Here is a 15,176-nt window from a genome sequence, read left to right as displayed (position 1 = left end):
ATCTTACTGAAGACGCGGTGAAGCTCGCAGTCGCAGCTCCACGGGTTTCCTGCACGAGGAGCGTCAACGTTAGAGCTGAAACAATTACTGGATTATATTATATTATTAATATTTTCTAGTTTCTGTGATTTTTCAGCTTCTTAAATGTTAATTTTTTTCTAGTTTCTTTGTTTTTCAGCTTTTTAAATGTGATTTTTTTTCTAGTTTCTGTGATTTTTCTGCTTCTTAAATGTGAATATTTTCAATTTTTTCTATTTTGCAGCTTCTTAAATATGAACATTTTCTAGTTTCTATGATTTTGCAGCTTCTTACATGTGAATATTTTCTAGTTTCTGTGATTTTCCAGCTTCTTAAATGTGAATATGTTCTAGTTTCTGTGATTTTTCAGCCTCTTAAATGTGAATATTTTCTAGTTTCTGTGATTTTTCAGCTTCTTAAATGTGAATATTTTCTAGTTTCTGTGATTTTTCAGCTTCTTAAATGTGAATTTTTTTCTAGTTTCTTTGTTTTTCAGCTTTTTAAATGTGATTTTTTCTAGTTTCTGTGATTTTTCAGCTTCTTAAATGTGACTATTTTCATTTTTTTCTATTTTGCAGCTTCTTAATGTGAATATTTTCTAGTTTCTGTGATTTTTCAGCCTCTTAAATGTGAATATTTTCTAGTTTCCATGATTTTTCAGCTTCTTAAATGTGAATATTTTCTAGTTTCTGTGATTTTTCAGCTTCTTAAATGTGAATATTTTCTAGTTTCTGTGATTTTCCAGCTTCTTAAATGTGAATATGTTCTAGTTTCTGTGATTTTTCAGCTTCTTAAATGTGAATATTTTCTAGTTTCTTTGATTTTTCAGCTTCTTAAATCTGAATATTTTCTAGTTTCTGTGATTTTTCAGCTTCTTAAATGTGAATTTTTTCTAATTTCTTTGATTTTTCAGCTTCTTAAATGTGAATTTTTTCTAGTTTCTTTGATTTTTTAGCTTCTTACGTGTGAATATGTTCTACTTTCTGTGATTTGTTTAAACAGGAACAGTGTCAGTAGTAGTTGTGGTGTGTTTGGTGTGTTTTTTTCAGACCTGACAGCTGGATGTGAGTCGCTGTCGTGTGAAGACTGACGAAGGTTTTGAACTTGAGGTGACGCAGACTGTTTCCCTCCAGAGTGAGAATCGCCAAGTTGTAGAGAGAAGCCAGAGCGTCGCTGTCGATCACAGAGATGTTGTTGTTGCTCAGCTGGAGAACCTACACACACACACACACACAGATAATCAGACACACAGGACTACACACACACACAGATAATCAGACACACAGGACTACACACACACACACACAGTGATGTGACAGTGCAGTTACCTCCAGTCCCGGCAGCATGTCCAGGCTGCCGTGCTGCACCACAGTCAGTCTGTTGTTGTGCAGGTAGAGCTGTCTGAGTCTGGAGAGACCACGGAACACACCGGAGCCAAGAGACACCAGCTGGTTATGGCTGAGGTCCAGCTTCTCCAGGTTGTCCAGATACTCAAAGCTGACACACACACAGACACACACACACACACACACACACACACACACACACACACATAACAAAGCTTAAAACACATGTAGGTCTTATTTCAGTAGACTTCTGGAAGTCCAATAATTGTTGGCTGACAAAGAATGAAAAGTGGAGAAGTTCTTTAAGTCACACGATCTTGAGGAACTGGACTTGGTGGACACAACTCTACTCTGGACTCTACTTTGAGATGAACTAAACGTGGTCTTTGTCCTTGTTTTAAGGCACATTACAGTCTGAAAAGAGGCTGATTTACGTTAGTATTCAAATCCAATCCAACTGTATTTATAACAGAATCAGAATGCTTTATTAATACCCGGAGGGAGGGATTGTTTTTGTTCCGGATGCTCTGTGCAAAGTAGGATAGAATACAAGTGCTAAGATACAGATATTGATAAAATATACAATAAAATACTACAATAATAAAGCAGACAATCTAGAAATATATACAATATAATATACATAAAGCACTTTAAAAATCAACAACAGCTGAAACAAAGTGCTGTACGTCAGAGATAAATAAAACAAATACATTATGGAAAAGTGTCACCTAATAGATCTGGTTTTAAAGACTTTTAAATAGTCAAAAATAAGAACATTTTAAATCAATTTAAAGGCGCCATATGTAAGAATGTGGCCAAAAACTACAGTTACTACATTCAAATTCAAAACACCGAGGTCTTTTAGGTTTCGTTTTCTGACGTAACTGGCAACTCGTGGTTGCTCGGCAGCAGAGACTCTACTGACTGCAATGACTGGTAGACGGCGGTAGGTGGCGCCACATGCCAAAACGTGATTTCAAAACATAAACATGATTTGCAGTCTGCAAAATATTTTTTTTAATGCAAATATTTTGTCTGTACTGTTGTTGTTGGTGAGTTCAGTTTGTTATATGAACATTATTCCTGAGTCTCTGTGACATATTAGGAGGATTTTATGGCCAGTTGATTTAGATTTATTACATAATGCACCTTTAAGAATATGTGGCTTATATCTCATAGGCCTTTTTTTTTTTTTTTTTTTTTACCTGTACGCAGGTATATAAGATAAGCTGTTGTGCTCCAGCCTCAGCTCTCTGAGCGCTAACAGACTGCTGGAGAAGTCTGCAGGGAGAGAGGTCAACTGGTTCCAGCTGAGATCCAGCTTTTCCAGGAAGGACAAAGAGAAAAAAGCCTGTGGAGAGAGAGAGAGAGAGAGAGAGAGAGGGGAAAAAAAACATTGAATCCTTTGATTTGATTACCATCCTCAGCTTGTTCTCAGGAATGACCTTGTTGTTGTTTGTACCTGTGGTTGTAGGACTTGTATCTGGCTGTTAGTGAGCACCAGCACCCGCAGCGACCACAGTCCGGTGAAGGCTCTGGTGCCCACCTCGCTCAGGTTGTTTCTGCCCAGCTCCAGGAGCCACGTGCCGCGGGGGAGGCCCCTGGGAACGCGCTGGAAGCCGCGGGCGCCGCAGTCCACCAGGTCGGCGTGTTCGTAACAGGCGCACTGGTGAGGACACGGCCGTGAGCTCTGGACCAGAGGAGGTGAATGTGAGGCAGAGAGGAGGAGGAAGAGGAGGAGGAGGAGGAGGAGGAGGAGACGCATGTTTCTCTAGCGCTGTTTAGCTCTGCTGTCGACTTCACCCTGGCATCACAGATGTAGACAAAACTAGAAGAAATATACACATGGATGAGTTAATACAGCCTGTGTGAAAAAGAGAAGGAAACTGAAATAAAACTCTGAGTAAAATAAGTTGAATTTACTTCTTCAGATTTGAAATAATGACATAAAGCTTCTTAAATTTTAATATTCTCTAGTTTATGTCATTTTTCAGCTTCTTAAATGTGAATATTTTCTAGTTTCTTTGATTTTTCAGCTTCTTAAATGTGAATATTTTCTAGATTCTGTTTTTTTTCAGCTTCTTAAATGTGAATATTTTCTAGTTTCTGTTATTTTCAGCTTCTTAAATTTCAATATTTTCTAGTTTCTGTGATTTTTCAGGTTCTTAAATTTCAATATTTTCTAGTTTCTGTCATTTTTCAGCTTCTTAAATGTGAATATTTTCTACTTTCTTTCATTTTTCAGCTTCTTAAATGTGAATATTTTCTAGTTTCTGTGATTTTTCAGCTTCTTATATGTGAATATTTTCTAGTTTTTTTTCAGCTTCTTAAATGTGAATATTTTCTAACAAAGAAATCATTAAAAACTATATTATTTTGTCACTTATTTGATCACCTGAACACACAGTGTATTTTCCTCCAATCAGATGAAAGCTTCTTTAATTTTTCATTTTAATCACAGCTATAAGAGCGGAGCAGATGAAGGGATTAATTAATCTGCTGGATTTCCCACAGTTTCCAACATTCATTTCCTATTTAATGCAAATTAAAAATGGGCATAATTCAGTGTTAAGTGCTTGTTTTTCCTTCATAGCTATTGATCATTTTCCACAAAAAGACCCTTTTCACTCTTATAAAACTGGACTAAATGAGCTGTGAAAACCCTTTTTTTAAATGAAATAAAAAGACATTTTGACTCACCTCTGCTGCTGCTGCTCAGGACTCCATTTGTCTCCATTTTCTGAATCAACAACTTCCCCAAATGACAGCTGCACAGAGACAGACAGAGACAGAGAGAGAGACAGTGATGCTGTGTTCATTAATCCTCTTTATCCGCTGCAATCAGCAAATGCTTCCTCTGATCCACTGATCTCTGCCAATCGCGCTGATGTTTTCATCATGTTTGGGTTTCTCTCCTCCTCCTCCCTCCTCCCTTTAATTCCATCAGGCATCGTTGGAGTCCGTCCATCTCCGTCCATCTGTGTCACAGCCTTAAATATTATTATGTAAAGTCGCTTATAACAGCTTATTGTTGTTGTTGTTGTTGTTGTTGTTGAGCATGTGCACGTGTACTAGACTGGAAATGGGCACATAGACCATCTGATTCTCACGTATACAGCCAGATGGACGCAGCCATTCAAGTGGCAACTGGCCGTGACGTCACCACTCAGCCATTTTGGACACAGCCCCATGTTTATCTGTATTTTTAAACACAGTGATGGAAATAAGCCGCCAACATGCTGAGATTGTTGGGTTGTTTTGGGATATTTTGTGGGAAAACGTCCTGATTTTCTGTGCCAGTGTCATTGACATTCATAGACAATTAAACACACTTTAGTGTTTGTCATTTTTCCACCTTAAAATGACTTTTTCAACGTTGAGAAAAGCCTGTTTTTGCAGTTCTAATATTTAAGAATATTAAGTGTAATTAACGCTCCAGCCTGTAGAGGGCAGCATTGCACCTTCCAGTAAAACAGCGTGTCAGAAGATACTATTACTAGAAGAAGAGTTTGCTGTTGTCAGTGACATATGGACGAAACTGTGTGTTTCTTGTTCAGTGTCAGATTAACAGGAGGAAAAATGGCGAATAATCGGGGTTTATTTATTTATTAATAGTTTCTGTGATTTTTCAGCTCCTTAAATGTAAATATTTTCTAGTTATTTGATTTTCCAGCATCTTAAATGTGAATATTTTCTAGTTTCTGTGATTTTTCAGCTCCTTTAATGTAAATATTTTCTAGTTATTTGATTTTTCAGCTTCTTAAATGTGAATATTTTCTAGTTTCTGTGATTTTTCAGCTTCTCAAATGTGAATATTTTCTACTTTTTTTTTGTTTTTTCAGCTTCTTGAATGTGAATATTTTCCAGTTTCTTTAATTTTTCAGTTTCTTAAATGTGAATATTTTCTAGTTTCTGTGATTTTTTCAGCTTCTTAAATGTGAATATTTTCTAGTTCTTTGATTTTTCAGCTTCTTAAATTTGAATATTTTCTAGATTCTTTGCTTTTTCAGCATCTTAAATGTGAACATTTTCTAGTTTCTGTGATTTTTCAGCTCCTTAAATGTGAATATTTTCTAATTCTTTGATTTTTCAGCTTCTTAAATGTGAATATTTTCTAAGTCTTTGATTTTTCAGCTTCTTAAATTTGAATATTTTCTAGATTCTTTGCTTTTTCAGCATCTTAAATGTGAACATTTTCTAGTTTCTGTGATTTTTCAGCTCCTTAAATGTGAATATTTTCTAATTCTTTGATTTTTCAGCTTCTTAAATGTGAATATTTTCTAAGTCTTTGATTTTTCAGCTTCTTAAATGTGAACATTTTCTACTTTCTTTGATTTTTCAGCTTCTTAAATGTGCATATTTCCTAACAAAGCCAGTTTTTGCAGTTCTAATATTTAAGAATATTAAGTGCAATTAACGCTCCAGCCTGTAGAGGGCAGCATTGCGCCTTCCAGTAAAACAGCGTGTCAGAAGATACTATTACTAGAAGAAGAGTTTGCAGTCTCGCACAGTCAGTGACATATGGACGAAACTGTGCGTTTCTTGTTCAAAGTGTCAGTTTAACAGGAGGAAAAATGGCGAATAATCGGAGTTTATTGACATTTTTCGCTCACCGACAGTAACTAAGTGTGTCTGTGAGCGCGTGACGGAGCCGGAAGGAAACACAGAGGACTTCTGCTAACTTAGAGCTAACAGCTAGCACAGCTAACAGGTACAGTCGTATGGTGTCATTGTAAATCTTATAAGAGCGTTAGTGCGTTAGAGTTAAAATGTGTTTGTTCTATAGTGTGTTTGTTTTTGCTTTATTATTTGGTAAACCTGTTAAAATGGAGAATCTTTCTCAGTCTACGTAGATAATATTTGACTTTAACACAGTTCAATAACAGTTCCTGTTAATGACAGCTAAGTCATTCATTATTTACGTTTTATTTCAGTGTATTTAACGCAATTAATCTATATGTTTATCACATTAAATTACATTTTAATAGCCTTTAACCTGTGTGTAACCACTGACACCTGCTGTCCTCACAGTCAGAGAAGAATCACTGCAATTTTGTTCACTTTAAATACATTTTTATCATTTATTTTGGACAGAAGACTTACTCTAATTGTGTGTGTAATAACTATTCCCTCAATATATGTCTTTATTATAGCAATATAAGTCTTTTTCAATGTATAAGCAAAAACATAAATTGAATTAAAGCATATGTTTGTCGTCTTCTGTCCATAAATAAACACAACCATAATTAAGTGATTTGACTACAACAGTAAGTGACATTTATGACTTGAGGTCATATTGCACAGGCGTAACATATATAAAAAAGTATGTTTGCAGACACTGTATTTCAATAAGGACTGAACTTGCGTCTAAAACAGTTGATCATTTAGTGACTCAGATGGTGATTAAGTCTCTTTTCTTATCATTCTAACCATCGTATGTAAAGCACCAGTGTATGTTTATCAAATATAAATAAAAACCGCAGTCTACCAATCATTGCAGTCAGTAGAGTCTCAGCTGCCGAGCAACCACGGGTTGCCAGTTACGTCAGAAAACGAAAACCTAAAAGACCTCGATATTTTGAATTTGAATGTAGTAACTGTTTTTGGCCACATTCTTACATATGGCACCTTTAAAATAGTTTTTTTTGTGAAACGTGTGGTTAAAGTGAAAACAAAGAAACAAAGCTCTTTGATTTGAACATGTGGTGTTTTAAAACTTGCCCGTTTCATGAGCGATCCTCTTGTGCAGCAGTCATGGCGCAGGCCGGAGCTCATCTGACCTCCACCGCTGTGAACGAGCAGCCGTCGGTGTTCGAGGTGCTGGCGCAGGAGTCCCTGATGGGGGCGCTCAAACCTGCGCTGAAACACGCCATTAAGGTGAGCGTTGACTGGTCGTTAAACTCCACCTACACACACATTCGACGGCTTCATCTTATCCTTAACCCCAACGTGTTTTACGCCTTTTAGATTCTGGCAGAGTCCAACCCGTCGCGTTTTGGTTTCCTGTGGCGCCGCTTCGATGAGCTGTACCTGCTGCTGGACCTCGTCCTCCAGAACCACTTCCTGTCTCACCGCAGCGCCTCCTTCTCCGAGAACTTCTACGGTTTGAAAAGAGTTTCGCGGGGACGGGGGTTTCCTCTCCGCCTGGGCCTGCACAGGAAGTCGCACTGGCGATCGCTCCTGCTCCTGTGCGTGGTGCCGTACCTGCGCGCGAAGCTGGAGGCGACGCTGGCGCAGCAGAGGGACGAGGAGGACTTCTCCATCCAGTTGCCGCGCGGCCGGTGTCAGAGGCTGTACAGAGCGGCCGTGGCGGCGTACCCTTACGTCAGCACGGCCTGGCAGGCCTGGATCTTCTGCCAGCAGCTGCTCTACATCTTCGGTGTCGCCAAGACCCACAGTCCTCTGCTGTGGCTGGCCAGGGTGAGACTGGCTCGACTGAATGCCCAAGATCTCAGAGACATGGAGCTGAAGAGCGGTGACACCTTCAACCTCACTGACGAGAGGTACGTTTCACAATCTGTGTCTTTGTCTCTCGCTGTTCATTCTGTGTCATTCCAGCAGGGTATCAGTGGGGTCTCAAAAATTCTTGAGTCCAATAATTTGAATTTAAGGCCTTAAAATGTCTACAATTCTCCTAAAATCTCGTAAAAGATCTTAAATACAATTTTGAAAGGTCTTAAACCTTTATTTAAAACATGCATAAACTTCAGTCCCGTTTTGAAATGTTTCAAGTTTTGAGGATGCGATAGAATAACTACAACACAGAACTAAAGTAAGGCCACCTGTGCTGCCCAGTGAGAATTTATCGAGCACCACTAGCTAGTGTGCTCTGCGCGCACTGCGTCGTGTTTCAGCTTAGCATAGCAGCGGAGAAAACTTAAAGAAAGCCCATAGCTAAGCCGAATTGCTTGCATAAGATGGATAAGTGCAGGTTCAACGATTTGTGGCTCCAGTTTTCCTTCATGTATTTTGTACTTTTTTGGCAGTATGGATGTGAAATGGGTCTTAAATTGTATTCACTAAGTCTTAAAAAGTCTTAAATTTGACCCGTTGAAACCTGCAGCGACTGCAACTCTTCACATACACACATACAAGTGTTTTAAATTAAATGATTTATGACGGAGGGTTTTTCAGTGTTTCTAGATGTACACTACCGTTCAAAAGTTTGGGGTAACTTGGAAATGTGCTAATTTTTGAAGGAGAACCTTTTTTTTCCAATGAATATAACATTAAATGAATCATAAATACACTCTATACATTGTTAATGTGGTAAACGACTATTCTAGCTGCAAACGCCTGGTTTTTAATGGAATATGTACATAGGTGAATAGAGGCCCATTTCCAGTGTTCTAATGGTACATTGTGTTTGCTAATTGCGTTAGAAGACTATTGGATGATTAGAAAACCCTTGTGCAATGATGTTGGCAGCACAGCTGAAAACAGTTTTGCTGGTTCTAAAAATCATTATTTCTAATCTTGTCAATGTCTTGACTATATTTTCTATTCATTTTGCAACTCTTTTGATGAATAAAAGTGTGACTTTTAATGGAAAACACAAACAAATTGCATCGGTGACCCCAAACTTTTGAACGGTAGTGTACATCTAGAAACACTGAAAAACCCTCCGTCATAAATCATTTAATTTAAAACACTTGTATGTATGTGAAGAGTTCAGGTCAGTGTTAAATCTCACTAACCAACACGTCACTGTCTGTCTATCAGTCTGCCGCAGAGGGCGTGGTGGTTGATGTCCAAAGCGGCGAGGGGCGTGGCCGTCTCCCTCTCGTCCTCCCTCTCCCTGGGCGTCTTCTTCCTGCAGTTTCTGGACTGGTGGTACTCGTCCGACAACCAGAGCACCATGAAGACCCTCACCACGCTGCCTGCTCCCCCGCCCCCGCTCCACCTGCAGGAGGAGGAGGAGGAGCAGGAGGGCGGCGGCGGCTGCAGAGACAAAGAGGCAGAGCACGTCCCTGACAGGAGCTGTTATCTGTGTCGGAGGCCGTGCACCAACGCGACGGTGCTGTCCACCTCGGGCTTCGTCTTCTGTTACCGCTGCGTCTACGTTTACGTCAAGGCCAACCGCCACTGCCCGGTCACCGGATATCCCACTGAGCTACAGCACCTCATCAAGATCTACTCACCGGAGAGTTAGATCAAGAACTCACTATGGACACAATCATTGTGACCTCTGAGAACATTGTATATAAGACTCTTTTTGATACACCCGTCTGTGATTTAAGCTAATTGACATTTTATAATAAATATTTTAAAAATCAGGTTAAATCTTAGTTTAATGAATCCTCCTTTTTTAAAAACTGCACTGGCCCTTGAAAGTTTTTGAAAATTGCCCTAAATAGACATGGGTCATTGCTTGATGTATGTAGACTGTAGGCCTACGCAAGACAAACGTCAATAATCAAAGTTACTAGCGGTGTTTGTGGACACTGTCCATTGTCTCTCTCTCGTCCTTGGACGTGAGATTCTGTGCAGAACAATGCGGGAGTAAAGTTAAGCAAGGTGAGAGCCTGGGAAATGAAAATTCTCAGACCTCTGTCTCACCAAAGACAAATTATTACAAAGACTGGGTTTGACCAAGATCCCTAAAAAGGACGATCACAATGCAGAGCGTGCCCATCTTAGGCTGTGTCAGCACATTCAGTCCTTGAATTTGAGGGAATTGGTCCTGGAAAGTCATTGAATTTGACGTCAACCAAGGTGCAGGAACCCTGTCTCGAGGAAAATATAAAAATAAAAAGTAACATTTAATAATTTCGGTTAAAATATTCCACATTTCTAGTCTTTATACTTAATGACGTTGTCGTTTTAAATCCAAAGTATGCGGATAAGGTGCTATATCTGTATCTCTGAGTGTCCAGTGTCTCACATTTAGGAGGGTTTAGGGTCAAAAATGTAATATACTACGCATACATGTGTTCATTTAGGTGTATAATTGCTAATCATTTATACCGTATTTACCTGAAATACTGGGGGAAAACGAGCGGTGAGTGGATCCCTCCTCCTCCTCCTCCTCCTCCTTTGTGTCTTGCATTCTGCAGTCTCACCACTAGATGTCACTAATTCTTACACACCGGATCTGTCACGTGGCGTGAAACAGGGACATGAGTTTGTTATTAGCACTGGCGAATGACACGGTCAGTGAATTGCTTTATTGAGTTTCCAGACAAGTTTAACAACAGGCCCACTTAAAAAAAATCAACAAAAGAAAAGAAAAAAAATCAACAACAAATAAACAAAATAAGGATCAACGTCACAACATTACAGTGAGACTAATAAAAAAAAACAATCGGGGGTGGGGAGAGGGGGGGCTTCATCAAAACGTCCACAAACCCTGAAATAAAACCGTGAAAGAATCACAAGAGTTCACGTTCTCCCTTTTTAAGCTCTCGTGACACGACGGTAAATGAGAATGGAGGAGGAGGGGAAAGTAATAATCCATCAGTAATAGTCACAGTAATAGATTGCTCGAATAGCGTGTATTGCACATGTGTACGCACAAATATGCACTTTTCTTTTTTTTCTTCTTTTTTTTAATATATATACATGTGAGTCAGAAACAACCAAACACGTATCGTCGCAAACAGGAAAGAGTCTGGAGAAAAAATGACAGAGCAGAGCGGGACAATCAGGAATGTGCTTTGTGCGATCGGTCACCACGGCGACGACGACGACGTCGGCGGCTAAATCGGTCATGAGCTGGACGAGCGACGGGGTCACACACACACACGCACACACAGACAGAGAGAGAGAGAGAGAGAGTGAAACAGAAGGAGGTAAAAACAGAGAGAAGCCAGTCACGCCGATACTGAACCTCCTCTGTCCAAAATATAGCCACGCCCCCTGCCACGCCCACCCCACCAATCACAGCAGGACACTACAGTTACACCACAGTATCAAACAGAGCAAGAAATATACAGTATTATGTAGCAAAATAGTCTGTGTGTGCGCGCGTGTTTGTGTCTTTAAGGGTTGTGAGGACAAAATCTGAATCAGAACCAACGCAGTGAGGACATGTTGCAAAGTGAGGACATTTTCGCTAGGTCACAACTCAAAGTGGCGACAAGACTCGAGTTTAAGGCGCTTGATGGTGGGCGGAGCCCGACGCTTGCTAGCTCGGTCCTACAGGCGGTGATTAAAAGTCAACAGAGCGGCGTCCGCGTGACCGTTGGCTTCACAGCAGTCGGACGCTAACGTCGCTCATTCCGTTTCCGACGATCGCCAGTTTAACCTTAAGTGTTTTTTTTCTTTCGACGTTCACTCGATGCATACATAAGTGTCCACTGTTAAGGTTGTCACTTTAACACTTGACGGTTGTAGGAGACAGCAGAGCAGAGGCGGACCCCAGAGAACAAACAGGTGGCACACCAGGCAAATGCTCGGGGGCCCATTTTTAATGACAACCACAAAGCTCCGCTAATATGCAGCTAGCAACCACTGCTACATCAATAATATGGGAGCCCTTACGACTGATGGGAGGATGAGTGAGAAAATGTCTAATTTCTCCAAACATGCTAAGCCCCACTTAGCTTCTTTGCCCGGGGGCCCCCCGCAGAGTCTAGGACCGCCTCTGCAGCAGAGGAGCGTCCGCGAGAGTCCTGGATATCTAAGTAGCGAGAGTTGCTAAGTTTCGCTAAAGTGACGATGGATGCTCTTTGTCCGACAACAAAAACAGGGATAACGTAGTTGAAGAGTTCCGTTTAGCGTTTGAATTCGAGGTTAGCATTAGGGTAACGAGGCTAACATTGAACCCATGAGTGTCTTTTTTAAATCAGAAAACCTGTTATCGCTTAGTTATCGATTAACAATCTTTGCAGCCCTGGTCCAAATCTGTCCCCACTTCACAGTGTTTACATCCGTTCCGATTAATCCACACCATCTCTTCCGTTCCACCTGACTGACAATCAACTTAAGTAAAAAGCTATAAAAGCGGTGTTGTTGTTGTTGTTGTTGCTGTGTTACTATGGCTACGCTGTAGATGGGGCACCTCTACGTCTTCCCTTGTATTGCTGTGAACAGATGAGACCCAGAGGTAGCACTGGTGTCACTGTGGACATAAGACACGTCTCACACGGCTCTCGTTCTCCCCTCGTGTGTCCGTCTGCACTTTCAAACACAAACACACCGTGCGTCCTACACCGTTTTTTGGAGACATTTTTAGGGGTTTTTAGGGACGGTGACGCGTTTGCTGCGCTGCAGATGGTCTTTGGAGAAGCCGCTTCCAGACTTTTTACACATCGTCAGTGTTGCTGTCGAACGTGTAGTGTTTTCCCCGAGTGCGAGGCTCAGTTAGTGTGCGTCCGATGATTTGTCAGGTTTTTTTTTTTTTTGGAGGGAAAGTGAGACGACACATTTCAGAAAAATGATTCAATCCTCTTTTAAAAACAAAAAGGAATCTGGAGCTTCGTGACTTTCTCAATTCATAGAGAACTACGATAAAGGACAAAAAAAAAAAAAAAAAAATCATTTCGTTTTTGGTCTCAAACAACTCCCAGAGAAAGCGTCTTCCTTTGTTTTTTTGGTTGCAAGTGTCTCCTTCTCTGTGGGGCTGCCAGTGCCATCTTTGACTTTGATTTCAAATTAGCGTAGCTACTAAAAAGATATAGCAGGGCTGTGGAAGGACTCGCTTAGTCCCAATAACAAAAAGAAACGTTAAAGGGACACTTCACCGATTTGAATGTAGCTTTGTATTGCTAGATTAGCAGTAGTATTTTTTAGAAAATGTGCTTCCCTTCCTCAGTTTTTCACTGAGTTGTAAAAAATCTGTTTTCCTACTGTGATGCAAAACGCGTCATTTGACTCCCAGTAGGGCACATTTGGATAAGGGAAAACAGATTTTTTTACAAGTCAGAGAAAAACTGAGGGAGGGAAGCACATTTTCTAAAAAATACTACTGCTATTCTAGCAATACAAAGCCACATTCTAATCGGTGAAGTATCCCTTTAAAAACAAAAAACTGGACCGACCTATCTTGACCTTGACCTGCTGTTGCTCGCCTGTCTGGTTCTGCTTGAGGAACTGGTTTGTTCACCTCCAACATCATCATCATCATCATCGTCAACCAACACCAAATAGCAACATGACAACGTGTTCTCGGCATCTGTAAAACAAACAAACAAACAAACAAACAAACAAACAAACACGGTGGCGATCCGATGACGTCAGTGCTTACTTCCTGTCTCCAAACATCAAACCTCCAAAAAAAGAATATATCCATAAATCCAATTGGATTAAACACTTTTTTACATAAATATATATTTAAGTATGTGTGTGTGTGTGTGTGTGTTAGTGTATATATATGTGTGTGTGCGTGTTTTTGTATATAAAAAAAAAAAGAGAAAGTATTTTTTGTTATTTATACACATACGTATGTACAGATATAGAAAAGTGACCACACCGAAGTCTGCTGTGACACAACCATGGGCGACAGGGACAAGGACAGTATTTACATCAAACAGGTAATATTACAATTCATGGGAGGAGGAGGAGGAGGAGTGTGGGGGGGGAGGAGGGGTTAAAACAAGCCACGCTTCCTTTTCACGGAGGAAGTGGCGGCAGGGCTCAGGTCACATGACTCTGGAGCGACGCACTGGTGATAAGAGAGGTGGTGTTCTGCTGCTGCTGCTGCTGCTGCTGCTGCTGCGGTGGTGATGGTGGTGGTGAAGTTCAAACATGCGTAAAACACTTGAATACTGCTAAAATTGAGCTGATCCTGAGACGCTTTCACCAGATTTCCCCCGTAAAAAAAAGGTCCGATTGAACGTTACAACCGTTACCGTTTTGGTAAATGCCGCGATGTCGCAACGTTCGACGGGAGATTTTTACCGAGTGTGTTTCTAGTGTGTAACGATGGCTTCAGAGGCTTTTTCTTCCTTCAAAACAACAACAACAACAAAAGTCTGTCGGGGGGGGATGAGTATCGGATAAAATACAATTCTTAGCAGATTTAATACATTTCTGAGTAATCGCTCATGTTCTCTTTGTCTCCCCCCCCCTTGTCTCTCTCCAGGTTGCTTAATAGTGAGATAAGAACAACTTAAGGCATCCAGATGAAGAAACAAAGACTCCAAAATGAAGCGACTGAAACGACAGCTGATCGTGTGTGTGTGTCGGTGTGTTTCTTCAGTCTCGATTGGCTGGTTGGTTTGCTGAGGTGCTGCGGTGGTTGGTGGTTGTGGTGGTTGGTGGTGGTTGGTGGTGCTTTGTGGTTTCTGATTCAATGGTTTTGTTTTTGTGGAATTTAAAAAAAGGCACCTAGTTCCTCCTCCTCCTCCTCCTGTGCTCGTTTAAAAACATTTTCCCTCCACTGAGTCGCGTTCGTTCGTTCGCGTCCGTGTGTCTCTTTCCAATCGCAGACACGCAAGAGGACAAGTCGTCCGCCTGCAGTCCGACATGTTGTTCCAGGTTTTCCCCCCGCAGTCATCGTCCCTCAGTGGGACAGAGAGGAGGCGGGACTACATATAAAGACAGAAGAATGATTGAAGGGGGCGGAGGGGGAGAGAGATTCAGTGGTGCTGTGTACAGGTAGTAAAAGTTCAGAGTTCACAAAGTGTGTGTGCGTCCTCGCCGACACTCCCCTCTCCTCTGGTTACCACGGAGATGCTAACAAGTCGTATGCTCCTCCTCCCGGGGGCCGATGACACGTGCGAGTGTTTTTTCCCCCCGATGGCCCCGCCCCCTCTCTCTTGCCTCCGTAATGTTCTCCTCGGGCCAAATCGGGGAGTTTTCCCCCACTCGATCGGCGCAAATTCCGCATGTGCGTACGTTTACACAAGCTCCGTAGAGGAGGAAGAAGAA

At 41.1% G+C, this 15,176-nt stretch overlaps 1 protein-coding gene across 1 annotated transcript; it reads left to right on the top strand.

Annotated features, from left to right (window-relative positions):
• Positions 1-6,029: 6,029 nt before the first annotated feature.
• pex12 (peroxisomal biogenesis factor 12) lies at positions 6,030-9,516 on the top strand (the record flags this gene model as incomplete). The annotated part of the gene is made up of 4 exons (XM_083896369.1): positions 6,030-6,075; positions 7,117-7,241; positions 7,332-7,867; positions 9,087-9,516. The coding sequence occupies exons 2-4, from the start codon at positions 7,119-7,121 to the stop codon at positions 9,514-9,516; spliced, it is 1,089 nt and encodes a 362-aa protein (XP_083752495.1). The 5' UTR covers positions 6,030-6,075; positions 7,117-7,118.
• Positions 9,517-15,176: the final 5,660 nt, after the last annotated feature.

The sequence above is a fragment of the Microchirus variegatus genome (assembly GCF_963457635.1).
Source record: "Microchirus variegatus genome assembly, chromosome: 10".
Classification (NCBI taxonomy): domain Eukaryota; kingdom Metazoa; phylum Chordata; class Actinopteri; order Pleuronectiformes; family Soleidae; genus Microchirus; species Microchirus variegatus.
This window is presented reverse-complemented; position numbering and strand designations above follow the sequence as displayed.